This window comes from Coturnix japonica, chromosome 1 (assembly GCF_001577835.2).
Source record: "Coturnix japonica isolate 7356 chromosome 1, Coturnix japonica 2.1, whole genome shotgun sequence".
NCBI classification, from domain to species: Eukaryota; Metazoa; Chordata; class Aves; order Galliformes; family Phasianidae; genus Coturnix; species Coturnix japonica.
The window spans coordinates 64,970,487-64,991,940 of NC_029516.1; the positions used below are offsets into that span (position 1 = coordinate 64,970,487).

Consider the following 21,454-nt stretch of genomic DNA (forward strand, 5'->3'; position numbering starts at 1 on the left):
AATAAAGTCAAAGAAAACATTTATACAGAAATAATTTTCTCAGCTAGTAATTTTCTGCTTTTCTGCTTGTGGAAGCTACTGTGTTTTTGTTGAAAACATCTGTTATGCCTCTGTTTTGTTTTCCCCATGACTTTTCAGGGCGTGTATAACACTGTTGGACTGTGGAAAATAAATTATTTCAATGTAATACATTGTTGTAGAAAGATCCCTTTCTTTACACAGATTTTTAGTGGCTATCAAGAAGATGAAAGAAGAAATGCAAAAAGAAAATGAGGTTCTAAGATCTGACAACAATCTGACAGATTGTTGAACTTTCATATTCTTATGGTATCGTTCATAAAACATTTTCAGAAATGTAGCTTTCATTTATAGGAAGCCCTGGTTACAATTCGGCTTCTTGACATTCTTTGTGAAATGACATCAAACAATGGACAACTGGAGTATCTGCAGACCTTGCCTGATTTGCTTCAAACAGCCATAGGTAAGTGAAAGCCACAGAGTTTATTAGCTGTTGGCTTGCTCCAAATCATGTTGCACAGTGAATGAAAAGTTGTTTTTCACAACTGGTGGCAATTTTGATTTTGACCTTTAAAAAAAAAATAAATAAATAGGGGATTGAATTAATGTACATTTTCAAATATTTGATTTGTTCCTGGAATTTTTTTGCTGCTCAGCTTGCTCTGTTGGCTCCTATTACCCAACAGAGCTTTTATTCAACTCTCAGCACTGCAGTTTATACAGTAAAAGTTGAGCAAAAAAAACTGCTTCCCCTGTTCTTCCATGGACTGAGTGTGTGAAGAAGTACCTCCAAAAGCAGATAAGGTAATTCTCCAAGCCTGTTTCCTTCTTTTTCCTGAATTCCTTCAACTAAGTACAGTTGAAGTTTTAGCCACATTCTAGGACCTTGGAAGTTTAGTTTGAAAGAAGCTTTCCTCTGCTAAATAACAACAAACTGAGAGTTGCCCACAAATGAAATGAAGCCAAGATGGTCCATAGAGACCCTCTATGAGAGGTCTCAGAGGAGGAAGGAGGATGACATAACTGACATAACCTTCATAAACTGTAGCATCCTCTGAAATTGATCTGTGGTACCATGTTCTGAGTAACCTGTGAAAATTTGATGGATGTTAAAGAGAGATATGTAATACTAAAGGCAAAAGATATGTAATACTAAAATACGTGTAATACTAAAAATGAATGAAACACGTGTTAATTATGAATATTTTAAGGTATTCTAGGATTCAGGTTTAATTAAAAAAAAAAAAAAACTTCTGTATTTGATTACAGGAGCACCTAGCACTTACTATAACATAAATTAGTTATTTCTCAGTTTGCACAATTATGACAGTGTTTTATAATGATGGGGTAAAGTGCAAGATGTTCACGATATCCTTTCTCATATTACAGAGTTAGGAACACATTCCAGAAGAGAGAAAAAAATAATTCCATAATTAAAACATATTTATGTAAGAATTATTAACTAAAAGAAGTTTTTGTAGAAATATTCTGTTTTAAATCAAAAATCAGATTGTATTTACAATGCCAGAAGTATCAATCGCCTACAAGTTGTGACCCTGAGAGCACAGATAGTCGGAACTAGCCTTTGAACTTAACACTGAACTATGTAAGTATGTAAAAAAAAAAGATTCAGAAATACCTTCTAGCCTTGACAACAGCCTTTGAAATTATTTTGATACAATTCTAAAAATATGAAATTTCATTGACTTTCTTGAACCTAACAATTAAAAATGGTAGTAAAGCTCTGCAAAGTAATGCTAATTTTTGTGTATATAATAATTCAAGTGTTTTTGTTTTCTGTAGATACACTGAGACTAACTCATCTTGCTGGAAAACAGACTGTAAATATTTTCACAGCAACACATTCTATGAAGTGGCAAGAAGAAATTTCACATCCAGCTGTGGGTTTTAAGGCTCATCTCATTCGTTTGATTGGAAACTTGTGTTACAAAAATAAGGAAAACCAAGACAAGGTAAGTGTGTACTTATTTATTGCAAAACTCTCACAGGTGAGCAGGTGTGTACCTTGAACTATGACTTTATGTCATGGTTTTATGTTTTTTTGTTATCAGTATTCTACATCACAACATCATTGGTGCACTGGGAGTTAGAGTTAATGCTCCAGTTCCAGGTACCTGTCCCAGAAGAGAAGAAGAACTACATGCCCCAGAGGACTGTTCACTGTTCTGTTATCATTTCCGCTCAGAGAGAAAAGATGTTAAGGCCCTTTGTAGGTCATTTGCCCTTTCCTTTTTGATCCCAGCAGCACGAGAACTCCCTGGGTTGTCTCACCTCGGCTTTAGAATAAGGACTTTGGCTTTCGGACACTCTCATTTAGTTGTTTTATTAGCTTCAATTCTAATAATATTGTATTATATTGTATTATAGTGTGTTATCTACATCCCAGTATCATATTTAGTAAATTAGTTTGTTTCTCTTCAGATCATTGCTGCTGTTTTGTTTTTAGGCCCATCTCTCTACCCTTTTCCCCTTTTTTTTCCCTTTTCCCTTTCCTGGAGTGTGGGTCTATGGGTCCTCCCTCCCCCACTAGTCACCTTGTACTAGGCCTTGCTGATTCTCATTAGGTTCATGAGGCAAACTTTTCAAGTTTGTCTGGGTCCCTCTGGATCACATCCCTTCCTTTTGTTTTATTAACTGCACCAGTCAGCTTTTTGTCTGCAAACCTGCTGAAGATGCACTCAATGCCACTATCTAGGTCACTGATGAAGATGTTGAAGAGCACTGGTCCCAGTACAGTGGGTCACTGGTCCCCTCCATCTGAATATAGAGCTGTTGACCACAACCCTCTGACTGTAACTATCCAACCACTGGACTGGCTTTGGCTTACCTTGAGAATTAAATTCTCTTCAGTCAGTTTCACATGTTGCATGACATGAGAGGGTTATATGTGCCATATCAAAACCTCTGAAACAACTCTGTTACTGTCCTGAGTCATTAATAAGCCAAGGCTTTCATACGTAATTTTTCTAATGTTTCTTTCTTTCAGTCCCAGTAGGCCTCATTTCCCAGTAACAATAATAAATGCTCTGTCCTAATGTATGATAGTGCAGTCCTACCACGAAGAGCACTAGTGGCAGAGGTAAAGTAATGGAGAAAGCCAGTAGTGGCTTCTACAGAGGCTGTTTCTCTATCTCTGCTTGAGACATCCCCCTGCTGTCAGAGCAACAGTTGCAGGGGCTTTACATACTGGTTTGTCGGTAGTAGTGAAGAGTCTTATGATAAAATATATATATATTATCTTACCAATGCTTTATTACTTCATTTTATTTAAAAGCATTCTTTGTTTTTAGAAAGCATTCTTTGCCTCCTACTGTGTTAGTTTAGGAATGCATTCATTCCAACTTAACTTCCTCATAGTTTTATTTACACTATTGTGATCAGTTCTGAAGATAAAAGGGAGCGGACAGACATATAAGCTGTTAACTGAGTGGCATTTATTAAAATAGATCTTGCCAGGCTTACTGTTGAATTACATGTTTTGGTATGCTGAATGGGTTGGTATTTATTAGAAGAATGTTTGATAAAGTGATCATTTTGGACTTTAAAAAGTTGTGTACGTGCTGGCAGTAGCATGTTCTGGCTTCTGTAATGTGCCTTATATAAACAAGGATTGTTATTACATGCTTTTTTACTGAATTCTGTCATACTTAATAATAAGAAACCAGTAACAATAACTGATAATGTTATGATTATTACCTTTGTTATTGATCATTCCTGAATTGCATACATTTTTGCATTAAGAGAAGAGAGCAAATAGAACTGCTGTTCAGAAGATACTAGTTGTTGAGCTAGTTGAATGTGAACTTGCCAGAATCCTGCATTGGTTGTGCAGTTTTCTGTGCTTATCCTCATTGCTGGAGGAGAAGCTGCCAAGAATTGCTGCTCTACATACAAGGCAGTCCTGTAGCTTGTATTTTGTGCTTCCTTCATAAATACAAATTTTATTAACTACTGAAAGAAAGAAGGTGGATTCTTAGACTGAGCAGGGAATGGATTTTGGCTGTTCATCTATACTACAGCTATAGTTGTAGAAATGAAACAAATACAAGGCAGGCCATGGTGTTTAATTTATGCCCATGTTTCCATGTCTATTTACAGAAGAATCTGCTAGAAGGTCAGATGACTGATTTTCTGCCTTATTTTGACAGTGCTCTGCATAACCTTGTTACCTTTCCCTAAAACTAAAATGCTTAGATTAATTTAACACTGTGTCATCAGTACTCAAATAACCAACCCACAGAGTATTATAGACCTTGTTCTGTATTGTTTCAGTTGAAAGAGAGGAATTCTGTTCACTTTAATCATATAACCTTACTGGAGTTAGTAAAAAGAGAAATGAAAGGCAGAGAAGATTTGACAAAGTTTGATTACCGTCTTTATTTGTGAATTATTTTGGTTCATTACTACATCTGAGATCAAACAAGGAAATCTGCATCTTCTGGAGATTCTGTCCTGTGCAGACCATCCTTGAAAGATGCAGAGTTGTCTGAAATAAACTATACATGAGACATCAGCTGTGTGTATTGCATGGAGGGAGCAGCAATTTGTCAGAACATTGGCATGCTGAGATCACTGTGTAATGCTGCCTTTTGAGAGGAATCTTGAAGGAAAAATTGTGGCATTTCTGAATTTAAGGTTAAGGCTAATTGAGTGAGAACAAAATTTGGGTTTGATGTTGTAATATTATTGCTGTCTTCAGCTGATTGTCATTATTGATAGTTTATTACTGCTTGTTACTTTGTGTAACGAAGTGTGTAAAGTTGATACGCTAAGCCAGTTTGATGCCCATTCAGGTCAGGACAGTGATCTCTTAATGGTGAATTTGCACAAGTATACTGTTGAGATGTCTTCTGTAATTAAGCAATACTAATCTCAGAAGTAAAGAAAGCAATCCGTATGCTTATGCCAAGAAGTTTTTGCATAATAGTGGTACTGATGAACACAATCCTGGGATGTTAATCTTAGCATTTTACAGAAATGTTGTGTTCTTTATGAAGGAGGAAAAAAATTAGGTATAAAGTTGTCTGTGGTAAATGTGACCATTACCTTCTTTCCTAAATGAGTTCACTCTGAGTTGTAAGGGAAATTTTTTGACATGCCTTTTCTTTATTTGAGTTGAGGGAGGTGCTTCTGCTAACATAATTGTAATACAAAGCTCAGTGGAATTTTTTCTGTGAGTAAAGCAGAAAGAACGGTTTAAAAAGTCTAAGCAAAAATAGCGTATAAAAGGTCCAGATGCTGTTTAATGCAATTTGTATTTTTTTAATATACATTTGAGTTTAACTGTTTTATCTAAAACTTACTCTCCCTAAATTGAAAATTCTTCTTCTTGCGGTATGAACAAGATTTGTTGTGTTTGGAATTCACTTTTCTCTCCTTCACTTGGAGAGCAACAAAAGACAACTTAGCCATTTGTTAAATAAAATGTTTCTCACCTAAGTTTGACAGAAAGACTGTGTGTACTTGTCTGTTCTAATTGTTCAAGTCTAACTTAAGTATTTGAACTAATTAAAATCCTCCTGACATGGCACGACAGGATCTGGAGTTGCTTGCAATGAATACTACTCCACATTTGTTTATGTTTGTTGTTGAGAGAAAGAGAAGAAAATCGAGCTGCTGCTACATAGGTTTCTAAAGGAAGGGAGCAATATGATAATCGTTTTTTTTCATAATGTTAAACATATACTTAAAACGGAAGAGTTCCTTAGTTTAGACTTGAGCAAAAAGGAAGGTACTTTTGGATCTGATCACTGAAGTGGCGGAATCTTGCATGCTTAACTGTAAAAATAAGCACAGTTTCACTGCCTAAGATGTTTGGATGGGACTATTTTGGTATTGTAGCTATCCACATTGTAATGCTTTACTAGGTAAAAGCAAGAACATTCAGAATGTTGAACCTTTTCTGGAAACTGAAGGTTAATAAGCCTTACCTCTGTCCCAGGTAAGATGCTGAATCTACTTAGTCTGCATGTCATCTCCAAGGAAGTGGAAGAAAAACAGTTTGTTATGAGTAGTCAGCGTGAATTCACCAAGGGCAAATCATGTTTAACCAATCTGATAGCCTTCTATAATGTCAGGACCATCTGGGTAGATATGTGTAGGGCACTGAATGTTGTGTACCTTGACTTCAGCAAGGCTTTTGACATCGTATGAGGTGAGGTGGATTGAGAACTGCCTGACTGGCAGGGCTCAGAGTTGTGATCAATGATTTGGTCTCATTGGAGGCCTATAGCTGGTGGTGTTCCTTAGGGTTCAGTACAGGATCTGGTGTTGTTCAGCATCTTCATCAGTGCTCTTCATAAAGGGTTAGAATGCACTTCCATTAGGAAGTGATAAGGGTAAAACAATGACTATTATTTATTATTTACATATTTAGAACTGCGTATCTCCAAATTAATACATCATACATGCAGTTCATCAGACCTGTTCAAACAGCTGTGGTGGAAGTGTTTTTCTGGAAGGATCTTGAAGGATTTTTAAGGGGACGTTGACCAAATATCCACTAATTACACTGAAAAATGAATTGTTTTTTAATTTAAGTTTCTTGAGTGATACACTACCTATATATCAGAAATGTAGGAGTAGGTGCAACATCAAAGTACTGTGTCAGATGATCTGTGCTGAAATTCAGAGCACAAAGATAATACTGAATTAACTCCCAGCTGTTTGTGAAATGCAGATTGAGCTAGATTTGTGAAAGCCAAGATGAGGTCTTGATTGTGTATATTAAGGATCCCAGGGTCCTGAAGAACCTGAAATTTTTATCTTTGACTAAACACTGAGTTGGTTTTATTTATATTTTTATTTTGGGGTAGAGGTTCTCATCAAAAAATAAGAGATTAAAATTTTGACCTAGGAATTACCACTCTAAAGCAAATATGGAGCTCAGTGAATTCATACGGAACTCAATAACATCCTGTTGTAGTGACGGTAAACTGCAACATTTAATTTCAAATGGATGTCAAGGAGGAGTGCCATCCATGGAGCTGTTTGAGGATTGGAATTTTCTGTAAGTTTTCCAGCTTATCTAAAAAACCTTTCACCCTTTAGTGAGGAAAAGTTAAGGTTTTGTATTTTGCTTCAGGAATATTGCTGGATTTACTTCAGGCAATAGTTAAGGATTTTAGTAACAAAAAATAGTAGTAAAGAAATGTATTGTTTTGCCCACTGCAATTCAGTAAATTAATAATAAAACTTGTAGGTTCCCACAGACTTAGACCTAACTTAAATTCCCTTGGACTTAAATAAAGTGTCATTGGAATAGTATTGTCTCAGCCATTCCTGCTCTCTGCAACTCCAGTCTTTAAGAAGCCAACGCAGTTTGAGAGGAAGTTTCCTACTGCCAGTTCTCTTGGAATTTGCAGTGCAGCTGGTGATTGGGAGTGCCTCCTTTTAATTCTGGGCCTTGAATTGCACAGTGTCATGTTAGCACTTCAGCACATGATGTAATTTTTTTAAGTGCTTTTTGAATTTGTAGCTGCTTAAGAAAGCTTTAACAGTACTTTCTTCATTAATAAAGTAAAAATATGGTTTTTAATGATCCTGTGATGAATCAGTCCTATGGCAGCTAATGGAGGATGCAATTCAGTGCTTTTTCTCTTCTTATGTTCTGACCCTCCATTACTGTCAACCTACTCCTGCAGGCTTTTCTATAAAATTGTCAAACTATTCCTTTGAAAATCAACTTTAAAGAAAACGTATTCATTAATACAGACCTACAGAAGATTTCTTTGCTTAAAAGAAAAATTACTAGTGATTTTTAGATCTTAAAAATATTTTTTTCTTATTAGTGTTTGTACTTTTTTAAAAAAAATCAAACCAATTTTCAGGTATTGAGATGGACTTAAATCATGAGAGATTTTTTTTTATGGACTTTGTTAGGAAGAGTTTCTGTGTGTATGTAGTTTCCATTTCAGGAAGTTTTAATGACTATGTGTATGTTTTATGCATATACATTTAATGTACAGTAATGAATCTGTCCCCTGAAATAAGAACTTCTTTCTAGCTTTCACATGGAATCTGCGGTCTTTATTTTGTAATTAATTAATGATCTGTTGTAAGAGTAGAAAGGAAATAAGAAAATAATTAAAATTATAGAGAATACGTAAATTGTTTTAAACATTTGGTTTTATGGCTGTGGTTATGAATATGTATCCTCTTACATAATAATGTTTTAATGTAAATTTACTATATGCATTTTTTACAGACTTGTTAAAATAATTCCTTTGCAAATTTATATATAGAAAATTAGAATTTTGTTCAGCATAGATTAACTCATCCAGAAACTGGGAATTTTACTTCCATAGTGTCTGCAGTTGTTATTACCAGACTTCAAGATATTTATAGACAGAAATACTAAAAAAAACAAGCCTTTGATAGATGTAATTTAGAAATAAATTAAGAAACTAATATGCAGTCTACTTAGGTTCAGCTTCATGTTTCATCTCGCACAAAAGCCTGAGGCATTATCAAGCTTTCAGCATGAAATGTAGTGCTAGAGCATGCATACCTGAGTTACTGTACATCATACATCCTAAGTATATGATTTTTATAGACATATAAATCACAACATTGGGGTTCTTATATTTTTTTCAATGTAAAGTTGATTTTAATCTCAACAAAGTGGATAGATTTGTCTTAATAAAGAGTCTGATCCATTGCAAAGGTTATGCTTGCTGATTCACTAAAGGAAAATGCATTTTCTGAGAATTTCAGGTAAATGTAGAGGGTAATTGTTGGCAATCCTGACTTGTGGGAGGCAGAACAAAGAAACAGTCAATGTCATGTGAGGACTGGACTGTTCCCTATTGGCTACAGTAATATATAATGTTGAGTGCAAGTAGTATAATGCTGCATGGCTTGCATTCACATGGTTTATCTCAGTTTGAGGCATCTTCACCTTCATCTTCCTGCACCAAAATCAAATCACAGAATTAACTTTCCTGTGCATCTTCTTGAGAGGAGCCCAACCAGTCCCAAATGATGTCAAGGAATGCTAGTAGTGAGTTGGGGGTCAGCCTCTTCTCTCATGTTACAAGTGATAGGATTAGAGGGAATGGCTTTAAGCTGTGCCAGGGGAGGTTCAGGCTGGACGTTAGAAAATACTACTACTCTGAAAGAGTGGTCCGGCAGTGGAATGGGCTGCCCAGGGAGGTGGTGGAGTTACCAATCCTGGAGGTGTTCAAAGAACATTTGGATGCTGTGTTGAGGGACATGGTTTAGTGAGAACTATTGGTGATGGTTGGACTGGATGATCTTGTAGGTCTTTTCCGACCTTGGTGATTCTGTGATTCTAGTTTTCTTCAGTCAGCAGCTGCCAGTAGACCATCTTAATAGTATGATGACAGAAAGGACAACCACAAGCCAGTGCTGAAGCTACTGCCCTTTAATACAATTAGAAGCTCTGCTGAAATGAGCTGTAGAAGCCAAGTTTGTTGCAGCCCTCAGACTTGACCAGTATGTTGTTGCTTAGTATGAGCTTGGCGAGTCTCTCCCTTTCTTCCAATCTGTCTTGCATCTCCTGTAAAGACTCTTGAACTTATTTCATTTGCTGTAAATGAAAGTAGACCTTGGTTCCCCTTGGCATAAGCAATCAAAAATAAAGACACACTCTTCAATATGTAATTTGTTGGCAAACATTTAGTAACTCCTTGCTTGTTCAATTTTAGTTCCCTTGAATTACAGGACACAGTTATGAAGCTGCTATATCCTGCTCCTGTATTATTAGTCATGGCATTTTGTAATATCTAACCCTTTCAGTAGCTTGTTTTTCTTTGAAACAGTTCTCAGAACTCTCAAACATTCTCAAACAGAATATTCTCAACCTATAGGAGCTTTGTAAAGTATTTCATTTACCTGTTTGTGAGAGGATGCTCAGAGAGTTAACTATTTGGAGTTTGCAGTGGCTTTTTAGTATGCAATGGAATTGGATTGTAAAGCAAGTGGACTGTGTGATTTGATAACAGATTTCCTCAGCTGTTGCAGGGCATACTATAACATGTAAGGATTTTACTCTGTTCTGATATATTGCTTACAGAAGTGTTTCAGGTAACAGAACTACTGGAAGGAGCCAAGTACTGTTACACAGAGTGCAATTTAGTTTACTTTCTGAATCCTTTTGTGGTTGGCCATTTGTAATTTGGGACTTTCCAGGACTATAAGGGAAATGTTATAAAAACATATTGCAGCCAGTATTACACAGTGTAGTGACTGTCAATGGGAAAACGAGCAGTTTATAATGACGCTACTTTAGCAAAAGCGGTTGCACATATCAAGAACAACGAACAGTTACTAAAGGATCAACATTCAGATTTTTTTTTCAGTTAAAAATGTATTTATAATTTTCATTATAAGAAAAGTCCTGGAGTTGAGGGTCTGTTTGTAAAAAAAGCTACAAAGAAAAAGACCTCAAACTAACGCAAAAATCTTTTGCTTGAAAATGTGAGGAGCAATAAATGCCTGAATAGTAAGCACAAGCAGGGCTTTATGCCGTTTATTTAGACAACCTGGTAAAGAATAACACTTCAATGAAACTATTACTGTTTTACAAACCAGAAGTTAATGTTTTTCTCTGTAAATGATGGAGAAATCTTGCTTGTTATCTTCCCGTATGTTGTTATTTTCTGTTTCTCGTGTGGCTGCTAGCCACTCTATAATAGGTTGGTAAATCAAAACACCTTTTTGAGTACTTCCCTTTTTATTATTTAATGGCTCTCTTATATAACACACAGCTGATGGAAAATAAATGCTAAAGGTCAAATTTACAAAATATTTGTTCACGGCACACCATACCACGGGAAGAACATACACATTGTGTTACTAATTGTTAATGTTAATGTAGCCTCTCAATGTGTTTTAACATTTTTTTCCATATAAGAGTATTTCTTTAGTTTCACAGTGTCCTTTGCATTAAAACCATGAAATCTCTTAAATATTTCAGTGTAAGTTTTCTGTTTCCTTTTAATGTTTGATTTTAGCCTGTGAGAAATCGTTTCTCTGGAATATTCTGTTTCTAGGAGACTATTTTCTTTAGACAGTGTTTTTGAAGAACACAAGGATTTTTTTATCCATAAAATATATGGCTATATTTGTCCCAGTAAGAATGTTGCTGAGATAGTTCATGGCATTGTTTCAGTGAAGAAAAAGTATGTTGTCTGCCTCATAAACAGAGTGACTCTGCACTAAAGAGGTCACTCCATTTATAGTCACTTAGTTTATGATAATATAATATTTATTACTTTTTCCACTGCTTACAAGCAGTTTGTTTCACTTTGCAAGTTATTGGGATTTGTGTACTCAGCACTGAATAAAAAAATAATAATACTTTAACTGTATTTGATTACAAAATTATTTGCAGGAATAAATGAAAGGCCTTTAGAGGGAAGTGCTAAGGATAGTATTGATATTTTTGCAATGGCTTGTAAGATTAGAAGAAAAAAAAAAAAAAAAAAAGGAAGCCAATACTTATTTTTGAAAAATGGAATAGAACATACTTACTTTGCTTTGTTTGAAATTCTGCACCACCTCTTCTGTTCTGGATGAAGAATATGCTGTGACCTGAAGGTATCATAAAACAAAAAGTTAATCATAGGAAAGAAGATACAAAAGATTCTTAAAATTTCCTTTGTCATGTTTTTCCAACTTCATAGCAACTGCATTAGCCTGATTTGTAACTATCCTCAATATGCTCTAATTTACTGACTTGAAGTGAATGTGATGCTACGTTTTCTAGTCCTTAAACAAAGTAATTATTGTAATTGCAAGTTGTTTCTTTTTTCTTTCTGAAAGACATGATTCTGCTATTTATATGTTTGTTGGAAAAAGTAACATATCATATAAAATGAATAACAGGATTAGTATTATTAACTTAGAAGTATTCTGCCCTGCACTGTTAAAAAAGAAGAGAGTTTTGTGGCTGTCTGCAGACTTCTGAAGGCTTCCCTGACTGGTCTGATTCAAAACACAAACAGCAAACACCATTAAACTGTCTTCTGGCTTTAGTAGTCAGATGAGCCCTGCAGTCTACTACTTTCAGTTTCGCTAGAGTTCTAGAAAGGTGTTTCATAGTCCTTTCCTGAAGCTCTTGCTTTATTTTACTATGTGAAAAAAAAATAATTATCATAAAAGATAGCTTCACACTTAATGTGTAATAGAGTGCATATCCTTTACAGACACAATAGAAAATTAATGGTTTGTTCTTTGTCCCATCACTAAAATACTGGAAGCCTTGTGAACAAGGAACATGGAAACAGAATAGTGAATGCCATTAATAATGTCTGTGTGCTGTTTCCAATTTTCAGTCCTACTAGCTTTCTGCTTTTTACTTTAACCCTCCTTGGCTGCAAGGTTTGAGATGATATAAATATACTCAATAACTTATTCTTTACAGTTCCTTAAAACATTTTATTGCTACTATTCACTTCAGAATTGCAATAGGAAACTCTGGGGTGTGTCATTATAGGAAACGGCCACCACTTGGGTGGTTGTACTACTTTGCTTTTTGTTTTAAATCAGTGCTCTCCAACCAGTGCAGTTGAGTATGATGTACTGTTGTACTTGCTGCAGAAAGTTATCACAAGCACAAATGGTTGTCTTAAAGTAATCCTACAGCTTTTCTCACATGGTATTTTCATAATTTGAGTGTTGTGTTGGTATCTTTGTCACAGATTAATTTGTATGTGTGGCGCTGAATTTTTTAAACCTTTGATTCAATCTGAAGGAAAAGGAGAGTGCTAAGTAAATCTGAACTCAACAGTACTTATCGTTAGAGTATACCTTATTCGATTCGTATTTATTTTCCTTGCTGAATTCATAGGCTTCTGAGAAAATCTTATAGGCATGCCTGAATGACTTGGAACTTCCCGCTGCAGTTAAGAACTATGATAGTTGAAATTAATCATCTGATTTTCCCAACCTTTGTCTTAGTATTTTTTCATAACTCTGGAGTAGCTGGAAATCTTCAGTTATTACTCTTGTTTAGAACAAAATTCAGTTTTGAAACTTCTTGTAAGAAGTGTCCTCAGCCCAGTTCAAGTCACATAGTTGATTTTTGCATTTAACTTCCTTTAGCTTTATAATTTTTATTCTGGTGATAGGAAAAAATATGAGAGCCACTTTTATGACAGTGTTTTGAAAACTAACAGATTAAGACCATCTGATAACTGTCTTTAGTGGGCTGAGAATAAGATAGTGAGTGACTAAAAGTAGAGAAGCATATACTGTGATGTTGATGTTGAAATTGTACAAATTCAACTGTCCAAATAAATCACAGAACTTTAATATTGGATGATGTTTAACATTATTATGTGTGGGGTTTTTTCTTACTCCTACTGCACGGATAGGCAAAGACCGTGCTAGAAAATACGTGATATTTCAAGTGAAATCCATCTGTGTTGGACCTTAATTTATCCATACTGAGTAGCAGATCTAGCCCTTAAGAAAGCCAGGAGGCTGCTCCTTGTGGCAGCATCTATTTGTTCATGAAAGCGGTTTCTGTTTCAGGAACTGTAAATAAGTGAATGATGAACGCTGAATTGTTTAAAAATAAATGAACCAATTGTGTTACTGTCTTTTGCGGGAACCTATTCTGAAGTCTCAAGTGTTTATATTATCATCTCAATGGTTGGAAACTACTGTGTTTTGCTTTGGAAAGACTAGTGGAAAAAATTATTCAGCAGCTGAGATGGTTTGTTACTCTTTTCTAGTGGCTGGACACTTCAGATGCTGCCCGTTTTGGCTCAGTCTTGATGAAGTGCAAGGTACCTTCTTGCTGTCTTCCCTTCTGCCTCAGTAAGGTCAAAGTCCTCATCTTCTCAACCAGCTCTCCAGAGAGTTTTAGAATATCATAGAGAAATTCCACTTTAAGATTCTAATTTTTTTTTTTCTTTCCAGAGAGATGCCAAGGGAGCTCTCTGGGGAGGGCTGAAAAAAATCAAACTCATGGCTTTCCAAGAAATAATACTGAAAGTGGGAGAATATATCAGAAGTTAATGTAGCAGGAGCCAGTTTCATTGCCATGATATCTGGATTTCAGATATAAAAACAGTTGTCCAATTTTGTTATACAAGCTTATCTAAGCATATATCTACAGGACAGTAAGGGGAAGAGTATTCTGGGGTCACTAACTTCACTGAAATGGACTTAAAGGTATTTCTTAGCTATCAACATCATTCCCACCAGTACAAGTTGCTCTCAGACTAGCCAGGCAAGTCTGCTAGAGAAAGGAGCCTCTGTCCACAAGTATTTCAGTAGATCTGCAGGATGTGGTGAACTCCAATAATAGACTTGATTGCCACAAGCCACAGCTGCCTCTATTCTAAGCCAAACTGCCTGTAGTCTGCAGTAGACCTAGGAATTCAGTAGTATTAGGATTAGAGGATTACTGTTCTTTTCTCCTTTGAGTTAGAACCTCCCATTATCTCCCGTCACTTCCACTGTTTAGAAAAACAAAAACAATGAAAAAACCTCTCATAAATAAGGTAAAATATTATTCTCTGCACCATCATAGGTGTGAAGAAACCTAGTAAATAGGTTTATTTCTTCTGCTGTTAAGCTGCTCTGTTGCTCAAATCTGAATTCCGAATTCTGTCCAGATTTCCAATTCTTATTACTTATTACCTATGCTGTTGAGCAGGTCCTAGGGGAAAACCAGCACCTGTTTGTCAGCCTGTCTGGTTGCAGGACCTCGAGTATATATCTCTCACTACATAATCTTTATGTAGTTCTCATGAGGTACATTCAGCAGGAATAAGCCTTTAAACGTATCTTTAATGTTGACTAAAGATTGCTTGCAAATCTTCAGTGTGCATTTCATGGGGTTGCTTTTCTTTGGTGTTTTTTTATTCCAGTATGATTTTCTGCCTGGAAAAGTCCTGCAGAGTTGCCAAAAGAAGGGCCTCAATGGATCATACCAATTCACATTTCCAGAGCAGGACTGGTTAGAGTACTCGTGGTTAATATTTGGCAGCTCATTTGTGGAGACTTGCAATATTGAAGATTGCTTCAGCATTCTGTGAGTCTCATGTTCCAGCATACTGCAGTTTGACACACCATTGCCATTATAGATATTTTCTGTGTGTTTAGTGTGAATGTTCTCTACTATAGGCCCACTATTTCTTGTCCTAGTTGATGTAGACAGAAGACTAGACTTTTTTTCTTGAAGCTCTTTAGAGTTCATTGTGATCCCTAGCAAAATTTTGCGTTAGATTAGCCGTGTTGCTTTTGATGTCATGGTTTTTGTCATGTATTGTGGTTTTATATCTCACTTTTCTTTCCAGCCAACACAGATATTTTTCAATATGTTGGTTTATAAAGAATTCTTATCTTATATTTGCTTGAGAAGTTTCACTACTCTCAAATAATTTACATGTAGATTTATTATGTGCACTTAGAAGAATACATTTAAATGAGCAGTTTGCATCTGAAAAAGAAATTAAGGTATCTCTGTCGTGACAGCTAATTGAATATTCAGAATTATTGCAGCAATGGACAAGATTTTTTTTTATAGAACCATTTCTGTTTGTTACATGCTGTGGTAAATTTTCTGACTACTCTTTGTAGTTTTATAATCAGTAAATGCTCATATCATGGCGGAAAGAACTTGACCTTGGACAAACAGCAGTTGGTAGAGTGAGATGGAAGTTGTTTCTTAGCCTCCTAAAGGCATTAACACTGAAGGGATTTCAGGATCTATAGTCCAACCTCCTGCTTGAAGTTGAGTTCTTCAAGCCCTGCAGGCTTGGGGAGGAGTGGCTGGAAAGCTGCCTGATGGAAAGGGACCTTGGTGTGCTGATGGACAGTCAGCTGAATATGAGCCAGCAGTGTGCCCAGGTGGCCAAGAAGGCCAATGGCATCCTGGCTTGTTTCAAAAACAGTGTGGTGAGTAGCACTAGGATGATAATCCTGCCCCTGTACTTGACACTGGTGAGGCTTTACCTTGAGTACTGTGTTCAGTTTTGGGCACCTCAATACAAAAAAGGGCATTGAGGTGCTGGAGTAGATCCACAGAAGGTCAGTAAGGCTGGTGAAGGGCTTAGAGAATATGCCCAGTGAGAAGCAATTGAAGGAATTGGATCTGTTTAGTCTGGGGAAGAGGAGGCTGAGAGTAGAGCTTATTGCTCTCTTCCAGTATCTCAAAGGTGCTTTCAGTGGGGTTGGTCTCTTCTTGCTGGTGACAGGTGACAGGATGAGGGGAAATGGCCTCAAGCTGCATCAGGGTAAGTTTAGACTGGATATCGGGAAAGAATTATTATTATACATAAAGGGTTGTTAAGCACTGGCATAGACTCCCTAGGGAGGTGGTTGAGTCACCATCCCTGTATGTGTTTAAAAACCATTTGGATCTGCTCAGGGACATGATGTAGCGGAGTTCTGTTAGGATAGTATGGTTAGGTTGCAGTTGGACTTGATGATCTTTAAGGTCTTTTCCAACCTGGCCAATTCTGTAATTTTGTGATTTAGACCATGTTGCCTCAGGTCTTTATCCAGACAAGTCTTGAAGACTCCCAAGATGGAAAGTCCACAGTGCCTGCTGGCAAACTGCTCCATATCTTCATAATTAAGTTTTTGTTTTTATACAATGAGAAACTTTTGTTTCATTCTTACTACTCTAGTTTTCTTTGTTTAATCCACTAGAACATGAATCAGGAGTGTTGCTCGGTAATGTCCTTGTGGCATGGGCAAGTTGCTGTCAGGTTATTTAAGCCTTCTACTCTCCAGCCTGAAAAAGTACTTCTTTTAAATACTCTTCACATGGTGTAGATTCAGCCCCTTAAGCTGGTTGTAGTTTAATGAGTACCAAGAAGAATAATTGCTTTCCTCAATCTTCTGGCTATGCTCCTTTTCATATAGTTTACAATGCTGTCAGACTTCATCTCTGCCAGAGCACACTGGGTTGCTTTCAGCCTACTGTTCAGCAGGATCTCCAGGTCCTTTTCAGCAAAGCTGCTGTATAGGCAGACAGGCCACAGCCTGCATCTTTGTTAGGAATTAGTCTATTCCAAGCATAGATCGCTGCATTTGTCATCACTGAGTTTCTAAGGCTTCTGTCTAGGATTATAGCCTGCTTTTAAGAGTATCAACAATATATAGGTGTCCCAAATTCAGTGAGGGTGCATTCGCTCTCCTCCTCCAGGTAGCTGATAGAGATCCTAAGTAGGATAGGACCTGTGGCAGGCCCTTGAAGAACTCTGCCTGCAATGATCCTTCAGGTAAACTATAAACTAGTACCTTTACAACCTTTTGTCTGATGATTCAACCTTGATTGCCTAATTCTCTAACTTTTGTGAAAATTCACAGAATTATTGTTCAGGACAGAAATTATCTAATTGCATTCTTTGCTATCTGAAATGTGAAGGTTCTTGTTTTCTTCTGTAAAGGTTGCCAGACCATGCATCATGATGCACACTAGGGGAATAAATGTAGTTTCCTTAAAGGGGAAGTGCAAAATTTAATTATATTCATCTGTTGTTTAATGTAAGATTGATGCTGGTACATTGATTGAGCTTGAGATGTATGTTGAAAGATGATAATTGTTGTAATCTCAAATACTAAGAAAAAAAGGGAAAATACAATCAATAAATTTCTTTCCTGTGGTCATGCCATCCCAGCTGTGTTATTCTTTCCCTTTTCTCTTCCTTTCCCTCCTCCAGCTTTCATGTTCAATAGCCAGTTTAAATTCAATAAAGAAATATGGGTACCAGAAATGTTGTTGTATTCCTACTGCTACGCATCATGAGAGTGAGTGAATAGATAAATGAGAAACTCAGAGTGGAAAGTTGGGTGATGGCCAGTCCCTGAAGAACTGCAAGCTAAGACTGGCGTTTGGCAACCAGTCAGCAAAACTGTACTTCTGAATCATGTTCTGCTATTTGCCTGTTTCTAGGCATTTAACTGTGTGGCAGAACTAGGAGTATTGCAAAAAGTAGAGTGAAGGAACCAAGCCCATGTAAAGTTTGCTGATTTAGTTACCTCAGAAACCCTTTTTTCTTTCAAGTGCCATAACGTGAATTAAAAATTAATAATCTGGAGCTAACGATTTCATTGCCCAAAGATTGCTCTCAGCTTGCAGAGAAGGGCACCTGCCTTTGCATGCTGAGTACTTCATTTCTCTCCTTTTTTAGAAAACATGTTCAGAAACTGACACAGTGATATTAGGTCAAAATTTGCAGTACTGACTTGACCAAAGCCCTAGAGATTGCCATCAGAGAACTATGTGTTTAAATTTAAGTAACTTTCCAAATCTACTTAATTAAAGATTTCAGCCTACTGACTGAAGCATCCTTTAGTATTTAAATGCTGTTCAGAATTAATCATATATATATATATATATATATATATATAAATGGACTATAATTATACATATATAGAAAGCCATGATTCTGCATAGTAAGATAACCTTTTTATGGTCACGTGCAATTCCATAGTACTGGCCAGCTTTGTTGCCAGTAATGTAAACAGAGGGTAGGTTTAATGAACTTAAGTACACTTAGACTTAGAAGACATGCCAGGACCATCCTTTTTCTTAGTTTCTGCCTATATTTTCTTGAAAAATGTGGATGGGTTGCAGCCAGATTCACAGTACTACGTATTTTCTTTCCAGGATGTTTTTGCACCTGATTTAAAATTAAATATGGCACATTTCTTTTCAATGGAAGAATTCTAAGGCCAATAATTATGTAGAAAAAAAATCAATGAATCCTTCATATTGGGCAGTAAAGTTCCAATAAATCTCTTTAAGAGCTTGAGGCCTATGATATTGTTTTCCTAATGTTTACAAAATCTACTAGCATGGAAGATTATAGTAACAACCTGTCATGGTTTTATGATGTTTGGTTATCTGTATTCCACATTATAACATCATGTAGTGCACTGGGAGTTAGTTAATGCTCCAGTTCCAGGCACCTGTGTGGAAGAGAAGTTCAACATCTCCCAGAGGACTGTGTGTTCACAGAGGAGATATAACCCCTGGCAAGGTCACAAGACCTTCCCATTTTTTAATTTTTTTTTTTCAACTCTCCTCCCTGCTGCTCGACCCAACAGCATATGGTGAGGCCTTTCCACCTTTCGGACACTCTTTCTCATTATATTTGATTTATTAGCTTCAGTTCTAATTATATTGTATTATAGTGTGTTGTCTTGCATTCTGATACCATATTTAGTAAATTAGTTTGTTTCTCCTCAGATTGTTGCTGCTGTTTTAATTATTTGGGGTCCACTGTCTTCCCTTTCTGGAGGTGTGGATCTGCAGATCCCTCTGCCCTACTAGTCATGGAACTGAGCCGAGACAGCCCATAAACCAACCCTTTCTTCAGGCTGATGAGAGAGATTCAGCATGTGCATGGGGTACCCTGTTAGGGCCAGCAATCCTTTCCTTTAAAGATCTTTGGCACTCCAGTTGCAAAAGTGGCTCCGCTATTCGGAGAGCTGAACCGGCTTACTTTGCAGCCCAGATTATTGCAGTGCAATTGCGTAAATTCTGGGTTACCATAAAATGCAGTTTTGATGGCTCATGAACAGCTGGCATGGACTGAAATTTCTCCAGCAGTGGTTGCTCAGGATTTGGGGCTCATGGAGTTGACCTCATGAGGCTCTCTGACAAGTACAGAGATTTGTCTTTGGTCCAGTTTAATTTCTTGTTTTACTGTGTAGTAAGAGACATGACTAAAGCTGGAGTACTGGTGTTGGAAAAGGGAAAGGGAAAGGGAAAGAAAAGAGAAAAGAAAAGAAAAGAAAAGAAAAGAAAAGAAAAGAAAAGAAAAGAAAAGAAAAAGAAAAGAAAAGAAAAGAAAAGAAAAAAGAAAAGAAAAGAGAGAAAGCTGGGCCTGTTCATTTTAATTGTATGCAATTCACGAGACTGTCAGTGCATGTGTGACACAGTTAGCAAGTTGTTTTTACATTAGGTACTGCTAAGGCTGCGGTCTGATGCTTCTGTTTCCCCTTGCTTTGTAGGAAACTCATTATATCCCCACAGTAACTTTTTGAAGCATGAATTTTAATTAAAATTTTATTTTCCCAGAATGATTCCTTTGTTAGCTGAATAAACTCATCGGTATCAAACTGAAAACAGATTGCGTACTTTATTTCAGTTGACAGCACTTAATGTAGATTAATTTCACTGTTCAGCCATTCACTGGTGGAAAATACAAGGTGATGTGGTAGGCATATCCGAGTTTGGCTGCAGTGTAAAAATCAAAGAACTAACATTTTCCAAGCATGCACAACTTTCTGTGTTATTGAAAGGTCACCATTTGTTCAAGCTTTGAAGTATGATATCATACATGATACATGGCCTTTGGAAAGCACACAAAAATGTTGTGGAAAGAATGAATATTTAAAGACTTCTTTTATTAACTATATTTCATGGAAGTATAGTTACACACGTTAACACAAATGTGCCAGTTAGGTCTAGACCAAGCAATGGTCTTTGCTTTTTTTGCATGTTAGCCTTTTCTGCCTGCGTATCTGTCTCTGCTACTGTTACTTTCTCATGTTTGAGCATTAGATTATATAAAGAACAACTTTAAAGAGACATGTGCTCAGATTTGTCTCTAAGTTAGTTTTTCTGATCTGTTTTGGATTTCACATGTAAATTTCCCCCTACCCAACTTCACTCAAGATTTGAGAAAGCTGATCCATCCTGTAGTGTAAACTTTGATTTACTGTTTTATAAGATAGATAAAAAATGCTTTTGATCTTGGACAAAAAAAGATGAAAGAAAGAATCCTATAATCAATCCACAACCTAGATTGGCATTGTACCTAAATTCCTTTGCTCACCAGTTCTTGGTTGGAAATTAAATGTTAAAGCATTAAAAAAAAATGTTAGACTTGAACAAGTATGATTTGTGTGAGGTTGGAAGGGGCCTCTGGAGGGGCCTCTTGTCCAAACCCACTGTTCAAGTTTGCCTAGAACAGGTTGCCTAGGACCATGTCCAGACAGTTTAAATAAGTTTAAAGAATATAAAAGATATACCGGTATAAACACAATCATCACATGATCGAGTCTTATTAAATATCAATAGTTTTCTGATTGTAAAATAAATGCGCGTATGTTGTAAGAAGATATTTTGAAGGTTGAAATTTTGCAGATAATTTAGAACAGGTTTTCATTTAAATAGGTAACCCTTCCTACAAGCCTACAAATATGTATGATGATGTATGGCACAGCCATATATCTTAAAATAATAGATGAATTTCTTATGGAGTGTATTTTTTTAAAAATAACTATGCTACAAATACATAGTTAAGATCAACTTACCCTAAGTTTTTGGTAAGATGGTACATTGGAGTATGAATACATAAAAGCACTGTACTATTACATATCCACAGACATGAATGTTTGATGGTGTTTCTGAATTGACATCTGTATATATATAAAATGAAACATAATAGATCTCATCTTTGCTAGTTTGCTCCCC

At 36.4% G+C, this 21,454-nt stretch overlaps 1 protein-coding gene across 1 annotated transcript in view; it reads left to right on the forward strand.

Annotated features, from left to right (window-relative positions):
• The window catches only part of ATXN10 (ataxin 10), a 91,791-nt gene that overhangs the window by 54,312 nt on the left and 16,025 nt on the right, over nucleotides 1-21,454 (forward strand). Inside the window, exons 8-9 of the mRNA XM_015870548.2 lie at nucleotides 373-481; nucleotides 1,822-1,991. Coding sequence (XP_015726034.2) covers nucleotides 373-481; nucleotides 1,822-1,991 — 279 coding nt within the window. The remainder of the gene's footprint in view (nucleotides 1-372; nucleotides 482-1,821; nucleotides 1,992-21,454) is intronic.